Source organism: Salvelinus fontinalis, chromosome 7 (genome assembly GCF_029448725.1).
Source record: "Salvelinus fontinalis isolate EN_2023a chromosome 7, ASM2944872v1, whole genome shotgun sequence".
Taxonomy (NCBI): domain Eukaryota; kingdom Metazoa; phylum Chordata; class Actinopteri; order Salmoniformes; family Salmonidae; genus Salvelinus; species Salvelinus fontinalis.
Window position 1 is genome coordinate 23,370,133 of NC_074671.1, and position 25,499 is coordinate 23,395,631.

Consider the following 25,499-nt stretch of genomic DNA (forward strand, 5'->3'; position numbering starts at 1 on the left):
TGGTACTGTACATAAGTATTCAGAGCCTTTATGCGGTACTTTGTTGAAGCACCTTTGGCAGCAATTACAGCCTTGAGTCTTCTTGGGTATGACACTACATTCTTGGTACACATGTATTTGCGGAGTTTCTCCCATTCTTCTATGCAGATCCTCTCAAGCTCTGTCAAGTTGGATGGGGAGCGTCGGTGCACAGCTATTTCCAGGTCTCTCCAGAGATGTTCGATCAGGTTCAAGTCCGGGCTCTGGCTGGGCCACTCAAAGACATTCAGAGACTTGTCCTGAAGCCACACCTGCGTTGTCTTGTCTGTGTGCTTAGGGTTAGTGGCCTGTTGGAAGGTGAACCTTCACCCCAGTCTGAAGTCCTGAGCGCTCTGGAGCAGGTTTTCATCAAGGATCTCTCTGTACTTTGCTCCATTCATCTTTCCCTTGATCCTGATTAGTCTCCCAGTCCCGGACGCTGAAAAACATCCCCACAGCATGATCCTGCCACCACCATGCCTCACCGCAGGGATGGTGCCAGGTTTCCTCCAGACATGACGCTTGGAATTCAGGCCAAAAAGTTCAATCTTGGTTTCATCAGACCAGAGAATCTTGTTTCTCATGGTCTAAGAGTACTTTAGGTGCCTTTTGGTAAACTCCAAGTGGGCTGTCATGTGCCTTTTACTGAGGAGTGGCTTTCGTCTGGTCACTCTACCATAAAGGCCTGATTGGTGGAGTGCTGTCCAGATGGTTGTCCTTCTGGAAGTTTCTCCCATCTCCAAAGAGGAACTCTAGAGCTCTGTCAGAATGACCATCGGGTCCTTGGTCACCTCCCTGACCAAGGTCCTTCTCCCCCGATTGCCCAGTTTGATCGGGCTGCCAGGTCAAGTAAGTCTTGGTAGTTCCAAAATTACGGACAATTCCTTCGACCTTATGGCTTGGTTTTTGCTCTGACATGCACTGTCAACTCTGGGACCTTATATAGACAGGTGTGTGCTTTTCCAAATCATGTCCAATCAATTAATTTTACCACTGGTGTACTCCAATCAAGTTGTAGAAAAATCAAAAGGATGATCAATGGAACCAGGATGCATCTGAGCTGAATTTAGAGTATTTTTTATTCTAGAAACCTGTTTTCGCTCTGTCATTATGGGGTATTTGGTATTTTATTAGGATCCCCATTAGCTGTTGCAAAAGCAGTGTGTAGATTTATGAGGGGAAAAAATAATTTAGAATAAGGCTGTACCATAACAAAAAGTCAAGGGGTCTGAATACTTTCTGAATGCACTGTAAGTCTAATAAAATGTTGTGTAGTGGCTTTGCTGGCATGCATTTGCCCCACCAAGATTTACATGCTAAAATCGCCACTTTTCAGGAACCACACCTGTGTGGAAGCACCTGCTTTCAATATATACTGAACAAAAATGTAAACGCAAAATGTAACAATTTCAACGATTTTACTGAGTTACAGTTCATACAGTATAAGGAAATCAGTTAATTGAAATACATTAATTATGCCCTAATCTATGGTTTTCACATCACTGGGCAGGGGCACAGCCATGGGTTGGCCTGGCAGGACATAGGCCCACCCACTGGGGAGCAAGGCCCAGCCAATCAGAATGAGTTTTCCCCACAAAAGGGCTTTATTACAGACAGAAATATAATTAACTGTCCGGATGGCTTGGTCTCAGACGATCCCGCAGGTTAAACAGCTGGACGTGGAGGTTCTGGGCTGGCGTAGTTACAAGTGGTCTGCAGTTGTGAGGCCGGTTGGACATACTGCCCAATTCTCTAAAACAACATTGGAGGGGGCTTATTGTAGAGAAATGAATATTAAATTCTCTGGCAACAGCTCTGGTGAACATTCATGAAGTCAGCATGTCAATTGCACGCTCCCTCAACTTGAGACATCTGTGGCATTGTGTTGTGTGACAAAACCGCACATTTTAGTGACATTTTGTCCCCAGCACAAGGTGCAACTGTGTAATGATCATGCTGTTTAATAAGCTTCTTGATATGCCACACCTGTCAGGTGAATGGATTATCTTGGCAAAGTGTTAAATGCTCACTAACAGGGATGTAAACACATTTGTGCACAAAACGAGATAAATAAGCTTTTTCTTCATATGGAACATTTCAGGGATCTTTTATTTCAGCTCATGAAACATGGGACCAACACTTTACATGTTGTGTTTATATTTTTGTTCAGTATACTTTGTGTACCTCATTTACTCAAGTGTTTCAGTTATTTTGGCAGTTACCTGGCTTATAGGCCATGTGGCTTATATTATGTCTAAAAGAGGACAGAGAGGATAACGTAACTGATCAAAAGACAAGTACAATATCTTAAACATTTTTTTTTTTAATGTTTAATAATCACATCACTAATTAACAATTAATCACAATAAACACTTCTTTCAAACCAAAAATGTAAATTCAAAATGAATGAAAAACAAAAAAACAAATTCTGCAAATGACAAATTCTGCAAATGACATAAGTCTACTGAACACATTCCATTTGTTTCTGCATGCTCTTAAATAGGTGTTTTCTATGAGTACACTTGCACATTGGGTGTGCGCTAGCGGTAGAAGCAGATCTATGGAGCTCATTGTAGCATTACTGGAGAGCTCTAACACAAGCCAAACCTGACAACTACTGTTAGTCTTACATAAGGGTGTGTTAGGGCGCGGACGTCTCCATGACACTCCAGGACAGAGTGTGTGTGTGTGTTTCTGTGTGTGCGTGCGTGTAGGGCAAGGGCAACAATATTCCTAAATGACAGATATGACCTGACTTCTAATCCCACTTCCTGCTTTAACAGGAAGCCCTGCACCACAATGGCATGTTATACAGTGCAATTCTACACATTAGTTTCAATCCCTTCCAGGTTACACGTATCTTGTTTTCAAATCAACGCAAGAAGGTCACTGTATCCTACAATGTCAAAATCACATCTGAAGGTCTACCTGTAAATAAGAGTATTTTCATTTCTTAAGACTGGGGTTGTGGGGATGGACAAAGGTTATGTGAAAGTTAACAAAACTCTTACAATTTGTGAAAGAAACACTGTTCAATAGACAGCAATCCACAAACTGGACCAGACCTCATTATGCCTCCCATGCGTATAACCCCTCAAACACTCCCCACTGACCCAACCACCATGTCGCTATGGGAACACAAGATAAATACAAAAGTGTTGCATCTATAGAACATTATATCTCAATAACATTCTTCCACTTCAGCTGCCCTTTTCTTGTAAAAAAAGGCAGACTTGCTCAATAACAATAATGATACCCCGTACTATTAAAACTGTTAAAGACATTAACATAAAAGCTGTACTTAACATCCTTATTACCATCATTGTTGTTTTCATATCGTCTTTTCTTCCTGTGGCGAAAGTGTATAAAACAGTAAAATATCTATTTATATACAACCGTGTGCAATCTCAGAGAGAACATCCCAGTCAGTGTGGTAAGTCAGGATCAGGGGTAATATTGACATTTCACTATCAGATGAGGATCGTGGCACCAGAGGTGATACTACGATCCACCTCAGCAGCCGTTCCTCTTACAACAGTCACTGCTGTACTACAAAACCGCTCAAATATCAATATCTACAAACCTCTCCAATTCTAAAATAACATCTTGTTGATAACAATAAAATGTAGTGACCATTTTATTAAAACATTTAAATGGACTTTTATTGTCTCTGGGTATTAAACCTATTCCACACATCTCAATAGATTGTGATTAATTTAAAAACATTATTATAACCTCTTTTAAACAATATTTCATGGATATCCTAGGAACAAAATGGGAGTAAATCAGTGTGTGGAGAGATAGCTTTACCTTTCATCAAATACACATTACCATCACAGTGAACCCTCTTTAATATTTTCAAGAATTTAAGGTCATTTTAATAGTTTCCATATCTCTGATTTAAGAGGATATTAAAGTAGGCCTACATCTTGATGTGAATTAGGGGGGAATCATTCCTCAAAAAGAGTACCTGGTGTACTGTCCTTATTTTGAGCTCAACACATTTAAAAAACATGACGAACTTATAGCTGAATTATATAATATACCAAACTGCAATAGAATTTAGAATCAAATTGACAGCCCCCAATTTTCTTCCTGCCCACTGTTAAAAAAAAAGAATATACAACACCGACTATTTGCCCCCAAGGACAAATATACTGAACCACAACACTGCAAGTAATAATGCACATAGGCTTTCTGCTCTGGGCATGATATTACCTGGCCATGCACTAAAAAGGCAATTGGAGGCAATTGTTGGATACATTGCTACAAGTAAAATAAGCCACATTGAATGTTCCACTGCCAACAGCCTGACAAAAACAAGTCCTTCAGCAGAACCTCTAATAATGTTCCAACAAGTCCTTCAGCAGAACCTCTTATAACTGTCAATAACACTTTACCAGAACCCTCAGAAAACAGCTGAAATGGGACAACAAGCAGAACTGGTCACAAAATACGATTATTCTAAATCCTAATCAAACTACAGTGCCACCATGCGGTTTCATTTTCAACTATGACATTCTGTCTGTCTGTGTCACTCCAGGGACAAGGGTCCATCAGCTTGAGCTTCCAGCCCGAGTCCCATCCCAGTTTCAGGTAAGCAGGACAGGAGGCACGTACAGTACAAGACACATCGCTCCACCAACCTCCGAGACACTTTCCTTCACATAATTCATCTTAACATTCTATTACTCTCTTGAACTTTCCTAGACAGCACTATTCTGACACATCACATTGTTGTCTTAACACACTGAAGGGGACACATTTTTACGTCACTACGCCTCAGTGTTCGCTGTCTCCCTTTTCATCTGTCTTCGTCTTCATCTCCCTTGTCACACCCAAAGCCCTAAACGGAGTCGCATCTTCATGACTGTGTGCCTTTGTTTCGAGAAAAATATACGTGTGTGTATTCAAGAGGATTTCTGAGCCCTGTTGGTAAAGAGACCATCCACCGTATTGCTTACACGAGAAATAAAACGAAAGAAGAAAACAATGAAACAAACCTTAAAACTAAGCTGATGAGGAAAATAAACTAATGTAAAAGTAAACAGAACGCCACAGCGCATTGTTACAGTATTATTCAATCAAACACCATCACAAACACACAATTTAAAGAGAGTTAAATAGCCTACAGTCTACTAGTTTACTAATATTTTGTGAGTGCTCTTTAAAAAAAAAAAATATTTAACCCTTGGACAGTGAAAAAGAGGGGTCTGGACTCTGGGTACATGGATATGAGAGAGGAGGGAGGTGAGGCAGTGAGTGAGTGGATGGTTGGTGAATAGTGAGTAAATTAATCAATGGTTATTGGGAACACACCACAGCCCTACATGCTCACAAGTAAAAGGGCTCTACACACATATTAGTCTGCGTACATAACCTACAGGTGAGTCTAGGAAGGTTTCCCATTGGGGGTGTCTATGTGAACCAAACAGGTGTGTTCAGGGCTGGCGATGCCTGGTAGATTACTCTCACTAAAACGGCACTAGGACGTACTGTAATACTGGATAAGACTGATTTTTTGCTACTGTACGCTGCAACTGCCATGTTATGCTCTTGGAGAGGTGAGGAAACATGAATTAGACTTCACAGTTAACATGGCAAGCCGTTCCCCTCCCAATGTTATCCCAACCTGCTTGAAGCTTGGTCTACTGTATGTACAATGTCAGCTCATCCAATGGGAACACAGGACAGCAGTAGGTAGGTAAGCGCAGGTTTAGGCGTAGTAAGAGAATGATACATGAGTGAGGTGTTTGGATGTGGGATTGAGGGTCATGACCTGAGTCCTGCTAGCGGGGGTAGCCAGCAGAAGTCAGGGAGTCGTTGAGAGAGATGCTGCGTTGTGGGTGTGAGGGGTTGTCTCCCGGGGCTGGCCAGGTTATGATGTCGGCGCCGTGGTCCGTGCGAGAGCGGGCGTTCTCGCGGAAGTTGAGCTTGAAAGACTCAATCTGCAGCAGGAAGTGTGGAAATGGGACCGAAAGAATGGGAAAGAGGAGAGGAGAGAGGAGTGGGGGACATAGGAGATGTTGAGGGGGTTAAGATGAAGAGGGTAGAGGGATAGCACAAAGAAGAATTAGAAGCCTGTAAAATAAGAAGTCAAAGGTAATGGGGTGGTCAGGGACATGTAAATCACAAAATAAATACGCAAGTCTCAAAGTCATTTAGATAAGAGACCATCTCTGCTTCTTTTGTATCCAAACTTGCCCCTTCATAAGGCCCCTCTCCAGACCAGACAACCATAAAGCATATTTGGGTTGAAAACTGAGGACAGACAGTATTTGGGAGGCCTCATATCAGCTCACATCAAGGGATAGGAGTCTGAGAGAATGAGGAGTGGGACGCAGCCCTAGTGGAGAGAGGACAGGCAGGGGACTGTTCGGTTTGGACGGCACACTTACTTGTCTCAGGGATGCGCGAGTCAAAGCCCTGGGGGTCATGGATGCCCTGGCTTCCGCAAGGGGCACCCTCCTTCACTCCGTTCTCCTGGGCGGGGCTGCTTGCCTGCCCTGGCACCTTGGCTGAGGCATCACTGGAGCGAGCCCCATTTTCTTCTGCCATCTCCTGGGCTCCCTCAGCCTAAAAATGCATACAGTAGCAGGGTGTCAATTGGGTGGGGTGGTTGCAATAGAATGGAAAAAGGGGTTGCAGTGTGTGTACAGTAGGACAGATGGGATATTAACTACAAGCGTACTCAAACAAAACATGGTAGGCGTTGAGGATGTCTTCAATGCTGGAAATAAAAATGGTAGAAAATCATAAAAGCTAAAACAGGACCAGTGGTCTGACGGTATCAAATATTGTGGAAAATAAAGAGCTATATTTACTCAAACATATTAGATGAGAGCTAGCTTTGGATGTGGAATATATTCTTCAGCTATATTTAATCATCAGATTTTTTTTTTTTTTAATAATAATAATTATAGTTATCTTTAGACAGGGGCTTGTGTGTCCAGTAGCTCTGGGTACATAAAACACGTGTCTCTAGTTCACAAAAAGACCACAAGGGAAGGGATAAATGACTAAATCCAGGGGGAGCTATATGGTTTGGTAAACGTGTGTGTGTTTCAACACTACACATCACCCACACCATTAAATCCTGGGTTTTATCACCATTTTCATTCAAAAGAAATGTGCATACCTAAACCATAGAGAGCACCAAAATAAATATGTTATCATGGATTCTGCAAGTGTTGCGTATACTGCTGGTGCAAGCTGAAAGGTACTGTATGTGCAGGCATCTTATAACATCTCTGAAATAGTCATATAGTATGTGTCCAAATAATGTGATTGAGGACCAACTGAGAACATGTGTGTTCATTATCAACTGTGTACAGTATGCATTGCATGCAGAAATAGCAATATTCATTCACAGTGTCAGAGGAGATGAACGGTGCATCCATGGAGATGCTGGTCATGTGACGGACTTCATTATTTGAGATGGACTTCATTATTTGAGTGTTGTTATGAACACAGTGAGGAAAGAGCACAAACATGGATAAACGCAATGCTATGCTTTCCCCCGCATTGCCCCTCTCGCTCTCTCTCTCTGGGAGTGTTTTGTAGTTGAGAGGCCGTGTGGAGGGCTCTGTCCTTACTTATTTTCTTGATTCTTTCCTTGGTCATGCTATAGATGATGCTGTAGCTGAGGCTGGGTCTAGTCCTGCTATAGATGGGGCTGGGTCTAGTCATGCTATAGATGGGGCTGGGTCTAGTCCTTCTATAGATGGGGCTGGGTCTAGTCCTGCTATAGATGAGGCTGGGTCTAGTCATGCTATAGATGGTGCTGTAGCTGAGGCTGGGTCTAGTCATGCTATAGATGGTGCTGTAGATGAGGCTGGGTCTAGTCATGCTATAGATGGGGCTGGGTCTAGTCATGCTATAGATGGGGCTGGGTCTAGTCCTGCTATAGATGAGGCTGGGTCTAGTCATGCTATAGATGGTGCTGTAGATGAGGCTGGGTCTAGTCATGCTATAGATGGTGCTGTAGATGAGGCTGGGTCTAGTCATGCTATAGATGGTGCTGTAGTTGAGGCTGGGTCTAGTCATGCTATAGATGGTGGTGTAGCTGAGGCTGGGTCTAGTCATGCTATAGATGGTGCTGTAGATGAGGCTGGGTCTAGTCATGCTGTAGATGGTGGTGTAGATGAGGCTGGGTCTAGTCCTGCTATAGATGGTGCTGTAGATGAGGCTGGGTCTAGTCCTGCTATAGATGGTGCTGGGTCTAGTCATGCTATAGATGGTGCTGTAGATGAGGCTGGGTCTAGTCATGCTATAGATGGTGCTGTAGATGAGGCTGGGTCTAGTCCTGCTATAGATAGTGCTGTAGATGAGGCTGGGTCTAGTCATGCTATAGATGGTGCTGGGTCTAGTCCTGCTATAGATGGTGCTGTAGCTGAGGCTGGGTCTAGTCCTGCTATAGATAGTGGTGTAGATGAAGCTGGGTCTAGTCCTGCTATAGATGGTGCTGTAGCTGAGGCTGGGTATAGTCCTGCTATAGATGGTGCTGTAGATGAGGCTGGGTCTAGTCATGCTATAGATGGTGCTGGGTCTAGTCCTGCTATAGATGGTGCTGGGTCTAGTCCTGCTATAGATGGTGGTGTAGATGAAGCTGGGTCTAGTCCTGCTATAGATGGTGCTGTAGCTGAGGCTGGGTCTAGTCCTGCTATAGATGGTGGTGTAGATGAAGCTGGGTCTAGTCCTGCTATAGATGGTGGTGTAGATGAGGCTGGGTCTAGTCCTGCTATAGATGGTGCTGTAGCTGAGCCTGGGTCTAGTCATGCTATAGATGGTGCTGTAGTTGAGGCTGGGTCTAGTCATGCTATAGATGGTGGTGTAGCTGAGGCTGGGTCTAGTCCTGCTATAGATGGTGCTGTAGCTGAGGCTGGGTCTAGTCCTGCTATAGATGGTGCTGTAGATGAGGCTGGGTCTAGTCATGCTGTAGATGAAGCTGGGTCTTGTCCTGCTATATATGGTGCTGGGTCTAGTCCTGCTATAGATGGTGCTGGGTCTAGTCATGCTATAGATGGTGCTGTAGCTGAGGCTGGGTCTAGTCCTGCTATAGATGGTGCTGTAGATGAGGCTGGGTCTAGTCATGCTGTAGATGAAGCTGGGTCTAGTCATGCTATAGATGGTGCTGGGTGTAGTCATGCTATAGATGGTGCTGGGTCTAGTCATGTTATAGATGGTGGTGTAGATGAGGCTGGGCCTAGTCATGCTATAGATGGTGCTGTAGCTGAGGCTGGGTCTAGTCATGCAATAGATGGTGCTGTAGATGAGGCTGGGTCTAGTCATGCTGTAGATGAAGCTGGGTCTAGTCCTGCTATAGATGGTGATGGGTCTAGTCATGCAATAGATGGTGCTGTAGCTGAGGCTGGGTCTAGTCATGCTATAGATGGTGGTGTAGATGAGGCTGGGTCTAGTCATGCTATAGATGGTGGTGTAGCTGAGGCTGGGTCTAGTCATGCTATAGATGGTGGTGTAGCTGAGGCTGGGTCTAGTCATGCTATAGATGGTGGTGTAGCTGAGGCTGGGTCTAGTCATGCTATAGATGGTGGTGTAGATGCGGCTGGGTCTAGTCATGCTATAGATGGTGCTGTAGCTGAGGCTGGGTCTAGTCATGCTATAGATGGTGCTGTAGCTGAGGCTGGGTCTAGTCATGCTATAGATGGTGCTGCAGCTGAGGCTGGGTCTAGTCCTGCTATATATGGTGCTGTAGCTGAGGCTGGGTCTAGTCATGCTATAGATGGTGGTGTAGCTGAGGCTGGGTCTAGTCCTGCTATAGATGGTGCTGTAGCTGAGGCTGGGTCTAGTCATGCTATAGATGGTGGTGTAGATGAGGCTGGGTCTAGTCATGCTATAGATGGTGCTGTAGCTGAGGCTGGGTCTAGTCATGCTATAGATGGTGGTGTAGATGAGGCTGGGTCTAGTCATGCTATAGATGGTGGTGTAGATGAAGCTGGGTCTAGTCCTGCTATAGATGGTGCTGTAGATGAGGCTGGGTCTAGTCATGCTATAGATGGTGCTGTAGCTGAGGCTGGGTCTAGTCATGCTATAGATGGTGCTGTAGCTGAGGCTGGGTCTAGTCATGCTGTAGATGGTGCTGTAGCTGAGGCTGGGCCTATTCAGGTTATGCTAGTGGATGAGGAGAGTATAGTGGGGAAGGGCAAGCGACTAGGGGTGTTGGAGGAAAGTGTCAAGCGGAAAATGAAAAAGGGGGAGAAGAAAGGAGGTGGGAGGGGAGAGGCTGGTGTAGTCAAAGGCACTAAGGAACCTTTGCCTGGTGCTGGGGGGAGGCCCCAGCTAGAGAGAAAGGGCAGGTGGTCAGGATGGGAGATGGAGATGAGGAGGAGGAAGGTGAGTCTGAGGATGAGGAGATCGCTTTCTTTTCACTCCTCCTCAATGGGTCCAGAGCTGACAGTCAGTCAGGCAGAGGGGTCAAAGTACAAGGTTAGGGAACTGTCAAGGTTCCTGGATGATACTGAAGGGAAAACAGTTCATCTTTAAGCTTTTTTTTGTGATCCGGTAAAGTTTGTAAGATCAGTACAACACGCCAGAGGTGTGGACTCGAGTCACATGACTTGGACAAATATGATGATTTGCAACTCGACTTTAACACCAATGACTCGTGACTTGACTTGGACTTGAGCCATATGACTCGACCTGACTTGATACCCTCCCCAAGCTCAAATATTAAAAATGATGCTATTAAAAAAAAGTGTGCAGCGCATCAACTCTTCATTTAACGGATTACAGTTTGAATCGGACAGCAGCCAATCAAATTGTGCCAGCTGAGAAAAAGCTGTGCGTGGCAGTGCAGAGGAATGTCGGCGGGTGAATTCAGATTGGCTGCTGTCCGATTCAAACTGTAATCCGTTAAATGAAGAGTTGATGCGTTGCACACTTTTTTTTAATAGCCTCATTTTTAATATTTGGGCTTGGGAAGGGTATCAGAGGGATGAAATTGACATTCTCCTGTTGTCCGATGAACTGGCAGAGGCCATAACCCAAATGTCCACCGGGGTCGATTGACCCTCAATTCTGGGGAAATTCTGGGGAATAATTGGACTGGACTTCTTTTGCGTGGGGGTAGGAGAGTTGACGATGTGCTGCCGTCGGGTGGCTCTAACTCTCCTGCCCCCCAAAAAAGGCCTGTGGCATTGCTCTGTGCGGACTAGAAGATATTTGCCAAGGTCCTCGCTAAAAGAGTGAAGTCCCATCTGGACTCTATAGTATACATGGACCAGACATATTGTGTACCGGGATGCTCAATCACTGACAACTTCTTCTTAAATCAGGGACATGTTGGACTTGCCGAGAGTTTCTAAGGTGAAATTTGGACTGGTCTCTAGACCAAGAGAAGGCTTTTGGTAGAGTGGACCATGAGTATCTGTTTAATATGATGTCTGTGTTTGGGTTTGGGGAAAGGTTTTGGCTTGTGTGAAGATGTTGTATGCTGGGGCGTCACATATGGTCAAGTTCGGAGGGGCCTCAGTAGACCAGTCTTGGTGAGGCGGGGCATTAGACAAGGATGACCTCTATCGGGGCAGTTAAATACACTAGCCATTGAACCTTTTTTGGGGCCTCCTACGCAGGAGACTGCAGGGAGTGTGATGGACAGGCATAGTAGTGCCGGCATATGCAGATAACATTTATGTGATGGTCAGGGATGGACAGGATAGGCAGGCACTAGAGACTAGGTGTACGAGGGAGCTTCGTCAGCTAAGGTGAACTGGGGCAAGAGCAAAGCTCTTATGTGGGGCATGGAGGGAGGAGGGGGTTGTAAAGGGCTTAACATTTTGGGGGTGTACCTGGGCTCGGAGAGGTGGGTCAGGAAGAACTGGGAGGTGTCAAGATTGGCCAGATGGAGGTGGCTCCTGTCTCAAGTGTCATATAGAGGGAGGGTGCTGATAATCAACAACCTGGCGGCATCCTCCCTGTGGCATAAGCCCCCCGCCGGTCTGCTCGCAGACCTGCAACACAAGCTGGTGGATTTGTTCTGGTCGGGCCATCACTGGCTGAGGGCAGCAGTGTTGTACATGTCCGTCCACAAAGGAGGACAGGGCCTGGTGGAACTGGAGAGCAGGGTGCCTGCATTCCCGACTAAAGGCGGCGCAGAGACTGCTGTACCATACTGATGTCGGCTGCTGCTGCTGAGGAGAGCTGGCGGATTAGGGATGGACCGGCAGCTTTTCCTCATGAGGCTGGTACAGAGGCAGTATGGTACGGCTGGAGAGGCTGAGTACAGCAGGTCTCTCTGATTTTTACTCTGCAGTGCTGAGGGCCTGGCAGCTACTAAGGCCTACACGAGAAGGGGGTGTGGATCCTGGGCTGTGGGTCAGGGAGGAGCCTATCTTCCACAATTCAGCCATCCTTTTGAGATCAGTTCAATCGGCCACCCTGCAGAAGCGGCCGATGGCAGCGGGTTTACTAAGGCTGGGTGACCTGCAGCTGCTGGGGGAGGAGGGGTGGAAAACCCTGGAAGTCCTGGCACAACAAACAGGTTTACTGGTTTACTAACATCTCTTAGGCTGCTAGAGATTCCTGGGGGAGGTCCAGGAGGCACTGTCTGAGCCGTTAAAGAGGGTGTTTGAGCGGTCAAAGGGGGAGGGACCACCAATGTTTCCCCCACTGCAGGTGACGGCAGAGACTGGGGACTGGCAAGGGGGTATGGAGGACTTGTTGGACTTTAACACTCCGAGCCTGGGGGAGTTTGAGGGGTGGAAGGTAAAGCCCTCTACAACCTCTGCATTAAGGTAAGGAACATTAGGAGCCCAACAGTGTGAAGGCACATCAGTGGCAGGGGGTATGTGGGGCGGAGAGTATGGTGGGTCCCCAGTGCCAAAGAGGTCAGGGGATCTCCAGTGGAGGGTTCTACATGGAGCCATGGCCACTAACAGCTGGTTGGCACGGGTCGACCCAGGAGTCGGACAGGGGTGTCCTTTCTGTGTCATGAGTGAAACTGTGCATCATGTGTTTTCTGTGTGCGCCAGGTTAATGCAATTCATGTCTCTGTTGGAATGTCTGTGTGAGAGGTTGTGGGTGGAGTTTACTGTTGGGATGTTTATAATGGGGTACAGGTATTCAAACAAGGAAAAGGCCAAATGTGTGTTGTTGAATGTTCTGTTTGCTCAGGCAAAGTTAGTTATTTGGCTAACAAAGAGGAACAGGGTCAAAGGTGGGGGGATAACAGACCCTTTACTATTGTTTAATGGGATGGTCTCTGCGCGCCTTAGGGTTGAATTTGAGTTCTATGAAATTATAAATAGTGTGGCGATGTTTCATGAGATATGGTGTGTTGGGGAGGCCGTCTGTACAGCTGGGGAAGGTGGGTTGAATATACGGCTGTAGAAGTGGTGAGGTTTTGGTTATTGTGATGTGGGATGTGGTTTTGTATCGTGGGGTAGAGGACAAGGTGAGTACGCAGCACAGGGGATATTTGTTTTTTTGAAGGGGGTGGTGGTGGTGAGGATTTAATGAAATGAGGATGTATCATTAAAGAAAGTCTCGCTCGCTCTCTCCCTCTCTAAACTGTGGGGAGCGACACTTTCCACAGACGGTATTGTCCACAATGTATTGTAATAACTTACCGTACCTGTGCCATGCTCAATGGCTACCTTCCCTAAAATGTTTTTCAGAATGCTATCACTGTAGAGATCACATTTCCAAGTTGTTTTCTGGACTCTACCATTTGACACAGGCTGAACATCTGATCTGATGCACCAGATGTAATAAGACTATACTGGGGACAGGTGTCTGACAATAAACTGTCAGTGTGCAAGTAGGACTATAAAGCAGTCACTCAGTGTGAGGGTCCTTCGTCCAGTGACCTCACCTTGATGTTGCCACCGCCGGGCTCGTGACAGAGGTTGTCCATTGAGCCCACTTTGGACTTAGCCTGATCCTTGTAGTTCACTTTCTGGGACTCGGTCTTCACATCGCCGCCCCCTACAGGACACACAGTCAGTGGGACAGCATAGACAATACACACTGCACAGGTCCACAGAACAGAGATCAGTTGTTGTTTTGCTTAATCATTATAATCATCTTTGGTAGTCACATTTGAATGGTCATTAATAACATATTGAGCATATAATGACAGTAACGTGCTATGGTCAATAAAACACATAGAAACATACACAACACATGCATTACAGTGTACATTCAGTATGGCAACTCAACAGGTCTACCGAAGAGGGCCTTTACCAGGCTTGTGTTTGATGTTGGCCTTGGAGCCACACTTCGATGTCACTTTGCTTAGATCCACCTTCTTGTTGAGTATCTGTACCTGCAAATACACATTAGACCCAGTTACACACACAGAATAGGAAATGAATGGCAACCAGTCAAAGATCCATGACAGCCATCTTCTTCGCCATGCAGTTGAACCTATTCAGATTTATCATTAGCCATCTGTTCTTGGGGAAACTCATGTACTGCCCCATTTACTAATGTGTCCACCGCATACAGTAGCAGCACGAGCACAACCAATCAAAGGAGGAAGTCTGCATAGAGAGCCAATCAGAGTTGAGTGTCTGGGCAGGTCAGAGGTCAGACAGGTAAGGGTGGTGTTTGATTGGTGTTGAGTGAGTTAGAAACAGTGACAGGGAGAGTCTAAGCCAGTGTTTTCCAACTCCAGTGTTTCCCAACTGTAGCCCCGGAAAAGCATGTCAACTAATCTTGTCAACTAATCATCAAGCTCTCAATGAGTTAAATCAGGTGAGTTTATCTGGGGCTACAACAAAAATGTGTGCTGTTGGAGGGACTGGAGTTGGGAAACACTGGTCTAAGCCATGGGCAGTAGCAGGTACTACAGAGGAGGGTTAGCTAGATATACCATGCTGTCCAAAAACCACATCACACAACAGCCTCTTATTGCCAAGGCCCCCCCCCCCCCAAGAAAACAGTGATTAAGAGTGACGTCTTAAAAGCGTTCGGTGGTGTCTTTCGGCAGGAGCGACGCTTTCAGGCAATGACCGTGCCAGTGCCAAAAGGGGGCAGCACTGTAGCATTTCCTAGACTAGAAGCAAATGTGTCAATGATAGAACCGTGACTCAGACCATTTGAGGTCTGCAGAAGTCATTATTTTTTGTATGGGTGAGGTTCAGCCTGTTCCAGTGGAGTCTTCAGAAGATAACCCCCCCCCCCGCCCGAGCTCTTTAGTGGTCATGACGTGCGGTCGGCCGTGTAGGGTCGGGGGCCATTCAAGCTAAGCCGCAATCCGGTACTAACCTTCCCTCCACCAGGAACATGCTTGATATTGTCCTTGGAACCCAAGCGTGAGGTGACGTGGCTGAAGTCCAGCTTTTTGGAGACTATCTGAACCTACGAACACAGCATAGAGCAGGCAGAGAGGAAGAGTAGATTCACTGTGGGGGTTAGGGTTAGAGGGAGGCTGGGGTGGGGGGCGAGCTGTGACGAGGAAGGAAGAGAGGAACGCAGAGGCATCTAGAGGCCACACACAGACGTCTATTGACACACGCATGCGGGTCCCACATCCACACCTGCCCTTGGAAGATGCTCAATTGCTACGGTATTAAAATAGATGATTGAAACAGGCATGTGAATGTGTTATCACGGTGATGGTTTCACCTGTAATGTATTGTATGTTGGTGCTAACGTGTGTTGTTACAGTGAGGATTACTATAACTGTGTCTGACTGCCTCAATTATGATATTGCTATGCATACTGTATGCCCTTTTAATGGACTTAATGACTGGCTGAAGTTAATGTCTCCGTTTAAAATTCACTTTGGTGATATCCTGCCATATTGACACATTCATACTTGTTGGCACGTAGACGGACAATCGCACAGTGACAACATGACATTGGTACCATGAACCCACAAACCCAGTAGTTAGATTTAGACAGGAAAATTACTACATTTCATACAGTCCATTAGACATCTTAGTTAGAAATCACTGCTGACAGTTAAGCCAAGGAACCACACATACACAGACAAACAGATACTAGGCAGTAGCAGGCTTAAGCTCAGATCCTTGACGGCCATAGGAGTCCTCTGGGTATCATTATGTTGTGGCAATTAGGGGGATGGAGAGCTTTAGTGGAGGGTGCGACAGAGCAGAACTCAGAAAGTCTCTCCGTCTGGATCCTCCGTCTACAGTGCAGACATATGCTACTGTACAATGACTTATCACAGCCCTCCAGACCCTACTTTGCCACAGGGTAGGCCAACTTTAATACTTTGCTTTAGGTTCAGGACAATTTTAAAACCAGGGATATACAGTATTCGTATTGCTGTCAAGCAACATTGTTAATATGGACTCCTGGCTCTCTGGGTCTGGCTTGTGTTACTGTATGAAGTCTTGTGAGGAGAGAGATTGTAGCAAGGCAGTGTGTTAGTATGCTTAGCGCTCTACTACGGATGTGTGCCTCCCCTCCAAGGGTATGCCATCCGATCTGGTATCTCATTGACCATTCTTCCATATCTACTGTAAACAATAACCTAACTAAATGTTTTTGTGGTGAAACCTAAGACGCAACATAAATCAGAACGATTGTATTTCAAACACATGATTCTTCTTCGGGTGTGGTCCGCTTCCACAAAACCTCACGTTGATGTTGGTAACTCCAGAACTGTCTGGCTGTAAACACATAGTCACCGGTGCGCGAGTATGGTATCGGTTGGTCGGTGAGTCAGTCAGTCACCTAAACATCTGCTTTAGACAGCTGTCCGTCAGTCAGTCCATGCAGTGAATGAGGGATAACCAGAGATGAGTGAGTGTATGTGTTTGTGAACAATGAAATATGGCAATAAAGAAAACCTGTAAAACCACAATATTTTAACCTACAAACAGAGGTCGGAGAGATGAACAGCTTGGAGGAAATGTATCTCACTTTAGAAGAAAATGACAAGAGGATAGAGAGACAAAGAATGAGAGAGGAAGGGAAAGTGAAGAAAGAGAGAGATTGACAGAGAAAGAGCGGGTGAGAGACAACATAATGAGACATATACAAAAAGAGAGACAGAAAGTGAGAGTAGTGAACAGAGGGTGAGGAAGAGAGAGATATTTGAAGAGATAGGGGTAGATATGGGGGGTGAACTCACTTTGGCCTCGCTGGTCTCTTTGGAGGAGGAGCCTTTGGCCAGGGCGTCGCTCCTGCCAGAGACCTGGGGAGACAAGCCCCACCCTGGGTCAATACAACACACGGACACAGGGCAGCAGGAGTCCACAGAACTACCTCGTCTATTCTGACGCTGTATCCAAAACAGCAGGGCTCAGTTTATTTCAGAGAACAAAGAAAATCTGCATTTTCTTTGACATGCAGTTTGGGGTCCATCGCTCAACATGTGGCACCATATGTCTTTCAACGTTGTTATTGGTAATTCCAACGTTGGACTTGGTTATTCCACCATGTTGACACTTGACAGTAGAAGTGAAGGCATAGTGTATCTGGCTAAAAAGCATGTTAGGAGGACTTATAATGTATAAGGGGTTTCAGCCAGGAAAAAGGAAGTGAGAAGTAAAGTAGTGTATAGGTGGATGTAGAGAATGGGGTGAGATGTCAGCATGGGTGCAAGATGGTGAATTGAATCAAATGGAGATTTATGGAGGAAGTCACTGGGAACTATTTTGGATCGCAACGGGTAAAATATGAGACAAGCTGGGACCAGTTGTCTGGGAGAAGAAACTAGGAGGGGTTGTTAACAGGGAAAGCGCTGCTACAGGATGTGGCATTAGGAGAAGTGCACTATGGGAAGATACCGTGTTAGCTGGGGCTTCATCTACTGAACATAACCTGTCTGAGGGAGGCAAAGCCATTATTAGACCAGGGGTGTCAAACAAATGTTGCTCCGTGGGCAGCATTCAGTCTTCAATGAGATCTGGAGGGCCGCACTGAAAATTGGTTGTATTTCCTTGCCGCCAGAATTTGCAAAAAATAGTCCTCTATCCATCGTTTTTGATTTTCCGATGCTCCCTGACAGTCATTTCGGTGATTATTAGTGAGCTGGTTACAGTCAAGAAACTGTATGAATGTAGGTCCATTCTCATTTCCACACAGTTTCCATTACATTTTAGCCATTTTAAAGTATATTTAGTCATTTTAAAGTATATCAAGTTCATTCCCCCCAAAAAATGATTTGTTCTGTTAATTTATTTTTACTCAAACCACCCAAGGACCGGATAGGACCCCCGGGCCATATGTTTGACACCCCTGCATTAGACTGTGAACACCATCACTACAGAGCCCTACACAATATCATAATGACATTGTCTGTAAAACAGCCCATCTGTGAAACAATATCTATTTTATTAATATAAGAACTAATGTATAAAACACAACCTGACCAATAAGCCTTGGAAATATTAAAGCGCGTAGCCGCATAAATTATGCGGGTATCCTCATCTATCACTGATGCACGACCCCTTACCTTCCCCCCTCCGGGCTGGTACTTCATGTTGTCCGTGGAGCCGATCTTGGAGCGCACATTGCGAATGTCTGGTGCGGGGGCTGTGCCTGGGCGGGAGGTGGTGCGCGTGGCGTTGGCACTGCCCGTGGTGGAGGTGGGACGGGGGACGCGGGGCACAGACGGCTTCTTCTCTGATACTGTGGAGGAGGAGGGGGCAGGTTTGGTGGTGGAGGGGCGAACACGGGGGGTGGCGCTGGTGGTGCTAGCTATAGAGCTGCGGGTGGTGCTGGTCCGGGGCCGGGTGGAGTCTGCTAGAACGGAGGGAGGAGGAGGAGAAAAGAGGACAATAAACAACCAGGTAATGAAGCCGTTTAGATGCAAAAATACTTCAACTCAGTTCAGAGAAATGATATAGAATTGCTCTCTTCGCTACTCTTACTATTCTGTGATGAAGATCAGGTAATGGTTAATATGCTGTTAGCAATTTGAAAAACCTTTTTGGAAAAATACATCAGGCAGGTATCCTTTCTGCTCTTGTAGCAACATAAACCCCAGTATGCACTGCAACGTTTATTATCCCACTTCCCAAATGTCTAACGGACATCACATGATGAACTAAATGTACCCTGCCGAGACTTAAGTCTTAGATCCATCCAATCCGTCCTGAAAGAGTCTTATTTCTGAGCAGAAAGACATGCTCGGATCAGAAAATCATCCCCTCTCTATGCGTATAGTAGCGGCTTCTGCCTGCGTTGCTGGTTATGTAACGTTGAGATGTAGTGCCAGTGTCAGCAGCTCCTGTCAACAGTAGGGGAGTGTAATCCTCAGAGTGTGCTGTGTTGAGGTTTTTACACTCTGCTGCTTTTCTCTCTCTCGACGACCTCACCACCTCTTTGTCACGGTCTACATGCTTCATCTGTGTGTTCCTGCATGACACTGTCACTTCATTTTCTGTCTCTCTTTGTGCAACAGCTGCCCCCAATCCCTCAACTGGTGTTACAGTGCTGTGGCTGTCTGGCTGAAGGACTAGCGCTGCCGTTCAAAGGAGGAGAGGAGAGAGAGGGGGGGGGAGACGAAGAGAAGAGAGGAGGAGTGTTTCTGTACCTGTTGTTGACTTCAGGGTGCTGGGCTTCTTGTCCTCTCCTGGCTTGCTGTCAGTCTTTGATGCTGAGAGGCAGAACAGAAGAGATCAGAGTTCAACCTGTTGCTCCCTGTTATTGTCTTGTCAAAGTTTGTTTGGCAAAGCAGTGAAGTCACGTTGTGGAATGCAGAAACAGTTTGGTACCCTGCTGGCTAGACGTCAGACACTTTGAATCACCAAAACAATAGGTCACGGTGTGTGTGTGTTTGTGTGTACGCGTGTTCAAAAATGTGTAAGTGTGTAGCATAGCGACTCACCCAGAGGGCGTCTGGTTGCGGGTGCGCTGCCGGCAGTGCGGGATGCGAGGGGCGTGCGGGTCGCCGTGGCTGGTTTACTGGTTGCCGTGGTTGCCGTGGTGGCAGTGCCGTTTTTGGGGGCAGCAGTTCGAGCCGTGGAGGCGGCGGTGGCCTTTGGCACTAGAGGACGCCTCTCTGTGGTCATCTGGAGGGAGAGACAGGGAATGGGAGACGTTTGGTAAACAGATACAGAAGGGAAGGAAGGATGGAGCTACACTATTCAGTTACAAATAATGGAGTAATGGAGTTTAATAACAAATAAAAGGTTGAATGTACACCATAGTACTTTCATAAACTGAAGCTGTGGTAAAGAACCTCTGTTGTATAATGTTACATTCCTTAAAAAAAGGAACATTGGATAATGTTATATTTATAAAACCACTTGCCTATCTAGTATTCAATGTACAACAAAAACATCAGCAAATCCTCATAAAGTAATTGCTATCATGATATCTCTCTCATTGCCATCTGGCTAGCCTGTCCTGAATCCTCTGCAATCATATCCAAGCAGGACATTCAAGGGCCAGGCTCCATGGTGTCTAAGAGCATTCCCTCAATGCACTGCTCTATAGGGCATTCTCACAACAGAGTGGGCACGCTAGATTGCCTCACCCCTCGTGTGTTGTTTAGCCAAAAAAGCAGAGTAATTTAATTTACCAGCGATAATGTCACTGCCTGTAGTAAAACAGGCAACCACTAGAGGGCAATGGCAGATAATTCCTGCCTGGAGCGTGTATGGAACTCCAAGTTCACGCTAACAACTATGGGCCATCACATACACTGAGTAAACATCACAATAGGAACACCTTCCTAATATTGAGTTGCATCCCCTCTTTTTCCCTCAGAACAGCTTCAATTCATTGGGGCATGGACTCCAGAAAGTGTTGAAAGCGTTCCACAGGGATGCTGGCCCATGTTGACGCCAATGCTTCCCATAGTTGTGTCAAGTTGGTTGGATGTCCTTTGGGTGGTGGACCACTCATGGTACACACGGGAAACTGTTGAGCGTGCAAAACCCAGCAGCGTTACAGTTCTTGACACAAACCGGTGTGCCTGGCACCTACTACCATACCCCGGTCAAAGGCATTTTGTGTTGCCCATTCAACCTCTGAATCACCCATGTCTCAATTGGCTCAAGGCTGAAAAATACTTATTTCACCTGTTACCTTGCTTTCATCTAAACTGACTGAAGTGGATTTAACAAGTGACACCAATAAGGGATCACAGCTGTCACCTGGTTTCATCCTGGTCAGTCTGTCATGGAAAGAACAGGTGTTCTTAATGTTTTGTACACTCAGTGTACAACAGGGGTGGCCATTATCATACATACGGGGCTGGTGTTAGTCCAGACCTTTGTTCCAACCAACCAGTAACACACCTGATTAATTGAACTAATCACAGGCCCACTTATATACAGTGTATGGCAAGATCTGGCTCTGAGTCAACACCATATATAACCTCAGAGTGCACAGTTCAGATTAGTATTATCAAAAGGCCCCAGCCAATCTTGTCAAGGAAGCATCTGGAATGTGTTGCATCGGAACTTGAAGGCAGCAACGAGCGCGCGCCAGAATCCTCAAGGAGGTACACTGTTGATAGGTCTCAACATGGTGTGTGTTGCCTTGGCGCTGATGTAAGGATTGCACTAGGAACCAGGGATAAAAATGCCAATGCGCTGTGTGTCTGATTTCCCCATGCAGAGATACACCGCCCGAGGGAGGCTTTGCATGGAAAACAGCTTCGATTTCCGCTCCGTCTCCTCATTCATTCCCTCTCTCATTCAAATGTGTCTTACAATCTCTCGAGTCGCCCGCTCTTTTGACCTAGACTGTATTACTGTACTCCAATATTAAACAGCAGTGTAATATGTAGTTAGTTATTGGTTAGAATGTCAGCCCTGAGATTGGAAGGTTGGGAGTGCCATCCTGGGCCGGACTGTAAAAATGGGACCTGATCCATCACTGCTTAGCACTAAGATAGATTTGGGGGAAGGCTCTGCGATTGACGAGTGTCCTGTCTAGGGGGTGTACTTGCACATCAAGCCGCCTTACGCTACAGAAACAGGAGATGGGCTCCAAGACCCGTGCAAGGCTACTTAATATGTAATTAAAGGCAAATATACCCGCAGGTTAGAGAAGTGGCTGTACATCACGTACATTGTAGTGTGTATCTGCTGCACTGACGGCTGAAGGTGAGAGACTTAGGTGTGGTGAGGGAAGCCTTGAGCGACTGATGGTTGGCCCTGGGTCTCTCTAGTAAATGCCAAGGGAGGAGTGATGAATGCTGGCTGCACCTCCTCTGGCCCCCTACCCTCCAGCCCGACCTTCCCTCTATGAACCCTGCACTGAGTAATCCTGTGGACAGCCACTCAGCACCAGGGACACAAGGGCTTACTAGGAGACAAGTTTAGAAGGTGGATACATTACAGGCAGATTAGGCTCCGAGCAGCACCACTGCAGTCAGACAGAGCCTTTGTCTATAGCGCCTGTGGAAATTAACATAGTAGCTGAACTAACACTTATGCTAAACAGAACTGAACCTGCTCCTTCTTCTGATCAGCAAGATGATGAATAGGAGGTTGAAAGAAATGCTATGAGAGAAGAAGAAGGTGGTAGGTACTTCCCCCTACACAGAGAGACACCACACAGGGGTGGCTATGGAGGTGGAGGGGACTGCGGCTGTCCCTAAAGCAGGGCAGGGCCACTCACCTTGGGCTTGACCTCACGTGGCGCAGTGGTGGAGGCGGTGGCTGCGGATGTGGGTCGGCTGACTGTGGACGAAGGCCGCTTGGGGCCAGCAGTGGGGGTAGGGGCCTTGGGCACGGGCGTTTTTTTGTTGAGGAGGGTGGCTGAGGTGGTGGTGGAGGTGGAGGAAGGGGTGGGGCGTTTGGGGGCGGCAGCACCAGCGGATGCTGCCGAGCTCGGCCGCGGCTTAGCGGCGCTCAGTTTGGTTGCCCCGGCGACAGGCTGCGAGATGGACGGCACACCAGACAAATGAAGAGCAAAACAAAGAACAAAGGCGAGAAAGAAAACAAGAAAACACAAGATAGTAGCAGCAGCAGCAGGCGGAAGCAGCAGGAGCAGCCTTAATCATAATCAACAGAATACCAACAAATGGAACAGCCAGCTTGACAAAAACAACAACTCTTATTAAGTTACATCAAGTTAATATTGTTCTTCATATGGTTGATTATGACATATTACTTCATTCAATTAACTTCAATAGTCCTATATCACAACTATTCGTGGATTTAAAAGTCGCAGTAGGAAAAGCGTTAGCAGCATGAGTGATGTATGATTTGATAATGTTCCTCTTTAAATCTAGACTGTGGCCTACCTTGGTCTTCTTGTCTGGACTGGGCAGGTCCTTGCTTGGTGCGGCACTGCTCCCATTGGTCGAGGGTTTACTTGCAGGTTTTTTGGCCTTATCAGCAGTCTCTGATTTCTTGTCCGTCTTTTTCTCAGGACTTTTCAGCTCTTTTTTCTCAGATTTCTCCACCTTAACCTGCTTGTTTAATTTCTCAGCCAGCTCTGTTTTCTCTGGCTTCTTATCCTCCTTTTCCACGTTGTATGTGGGCTTCTCAACGTTGTCTGTGGGCTTCTCAACGTTGTCTGTGGGCTTCTCAACGTTGTCTGTGGGCTTCTCAACGTTGTCTGTGTGCTTCTCAACGTTGTCTGTGGGCTTCTCAACGTTGTCTGTGGGCTTCTCAACATTGTCTGTGGGCTTCTCAACATTGTCTTTGGGCTTCTCAACATTGTCTTTGGGCTTCTCAACGTTTTCTGTTTCTTTCTCAGCTGTTACTGTTACCTTTCCAACATGGTCTGTCTTCTCCTTGTCAGGCTGTGTTTCCATCTTGTCAGGCTGTGTTTCCATCTTGTCAGGCTGTGTTTCCATCTTGTCAAATGTGTCCATCTTCACCGCTGTCTCCGGTTTCTCTGGGGTCTTCTCCACTTTTTCAATATTCTTTTCTGTCTCCTCAGGCTTTTCAACCTTGTCCATCTTCTCTACTTTGTCTGTCTTCTCTACCTTGTCTGTGTTGTCACCCTTATCCATTTTATCCACCTTCTCCCGGTTTTCTTCTTTGTCTACCTTTTCTGCCAGCTCCAGCTTTTCCGTTTTCTCTGCCTTGTCCATTTTATCCATCTTCTCTCCTTTGTCCAGTGGTCCTGCATACGCCACCTTCACTGACGCCTCAGTTTTCCCAGTCGAATCCTTCTTCTCCACTTTATCTAGCTTATCCAACATGTCAAATTGGTCCAACTTCTCAAAGTGGTCCATCGTCTCCTCTTTCTCTGGTTTGTCCATCTTCTCTGATTTGACTGTAAGAGAGAGAGAAACATATTTTAGAACCATACCAATCATGGGAATGACATCATCAATATAAAGAACCAAATGCCTTGCTGACCTCAAGTACCACCACAGACAGGGCAGTGACCAAACCGGATGACATTAATGTCATTTGAAGTGATTAACCACTATACACACACACACGGTATCCTATAGTCCCAAGGTCATGCTCAAAGGCATGCAAAGATCAATCTCTGCTGAAGTTTGAACAAGTGAATCACCTTTGAAAATGGAATGAATCAACAGTAGCTCAGGCTGATTACATTTGGGGATACACAGGGAGGCTGGAGTGGAATTATCCTGTGGGCGAAGCCTGATTTAGAGATGGCCATTGACCCTGGCAATCAACCAACCAGCAGAGCTGAGGAAAAACCATAACCAATGACCATGACCATCTCTCAACACCGTCCACACAGACCGACAATCAGGCAGACAGACCGACCGTTAGGCAGACAGACCGACAGTCAGGCAGACAGACCGACAGTCAGTCAGGCAGACAGACCGAGAGTCAGTCAGGCAGACAGACCGAGAGTCAGTCAGGCAGAAAGACCGACAGTCAGTCAGGCAGGCAGACAGACCGACAGTCAGTCAGGCAGACAGACCGACAGTCAGTCAGGCAGACAGACCGACAGTCAGGCAGACAGACCGACAGTCAGTCAGGCAGACAGACCGACAGTCTGTCAGGCAGACCGACAATCAGTCAGGCAGACAGACCGACAGTCTGTCAGGCAGACCGACAATCAGTCAGGCAGACAGACCGACAGTCAGGCAGACAGACCAACAGTCAGGCAGACAGTCAGGCAGACAGACCGACAGTCAGGCAGACAGACCGACAGTCAGTCAGGCAAACAGACCGACAGTCAGTCAGGCAGACAGACCGACAATCAGTCAGGCAGACCGACCGACAATCAGTCAGGCAGGCAGACTGACCGACAATCAGTCAGGCAGACAGACCGACAATCAGTCAGGCAGACAGACTGACCGACAATCAGTCAGGCAGACCGACAGTCAGTCAGGCAGACAAATGCGCATACAATCTCTTTTGCATTCCAGAGACATGTACGCATACACCAACATACCTACGCAGATACACATACACCGGCACACAAGATAAACACACAAACTACTTCCATTTCATTTGGAATACATATTGCATTACGACATAGTGTCGCTTTGAACTCATTCTACCAACCCTACTGTATCTTGAAGTGTTCTGAGTAAGGCCAGAACAGACTCCACAGACAAAAAGTGGCAGTAGTTTATAAAGACCCTTTGGTCACCGCAAATGTGTTATGGTGCTTTGCTTGCCTAGTAAAGTATGGTTGTC

At 46.4% G+C, this 25,499-nt stretch overlaps 1 protein-coding gene across 9 annotated transcripts in view; it reads right to left on the minus strand.

The window, feature by feature from the left end:
• Positions 1–2,325: 2,325 nt before the first annotated feature.
• Positions 2,326–25,499, minus strand: part of LOC129859250 (microtubule-associated protein 4) — a 111,168-nt gene continuing 87,994 nt past the window's right edge. For 3 of the 9 annotated variants that reach the window (XM_055928770.1, XM_055928767.1, XM_055928775.1), the window contains 11 exons: positions 23,162–24,144; positions 22,534–22,791; positions 19,787–19,970; positions 19,493–19,555; positions 18,410–18,699; positions 17,084–17,146; positions 15,247–15,339; positions 14,221–14,302; positions 13,850–13,962; positions 6,417–6,594; positions 5,973–6,099 (listed from right to left, as the gene is read on the minus strand). In XM_055928770.1, coding sequence (XP_055784745.1) covers positions 6,092–6,099; positions 6,417–6,594; positions 13,850–13,962; positions 14,221–14,302; positions 15,247–15,339; positions 17,084–17,146; positions 18,410–18,699; positions 19,493–19,555; positions 19,787–19,970; positions 22,534–22,791; positions 23,162–24,144 — 2,315 coding nt within the window. In that variant the 3' untranslated portion in view covers positions 5,973–6,091. The other 6 variants (XM_055928768.1, XM_055928769.1, XM_055928774.1 and 3 more) reach the window with 6 other exon arrangements.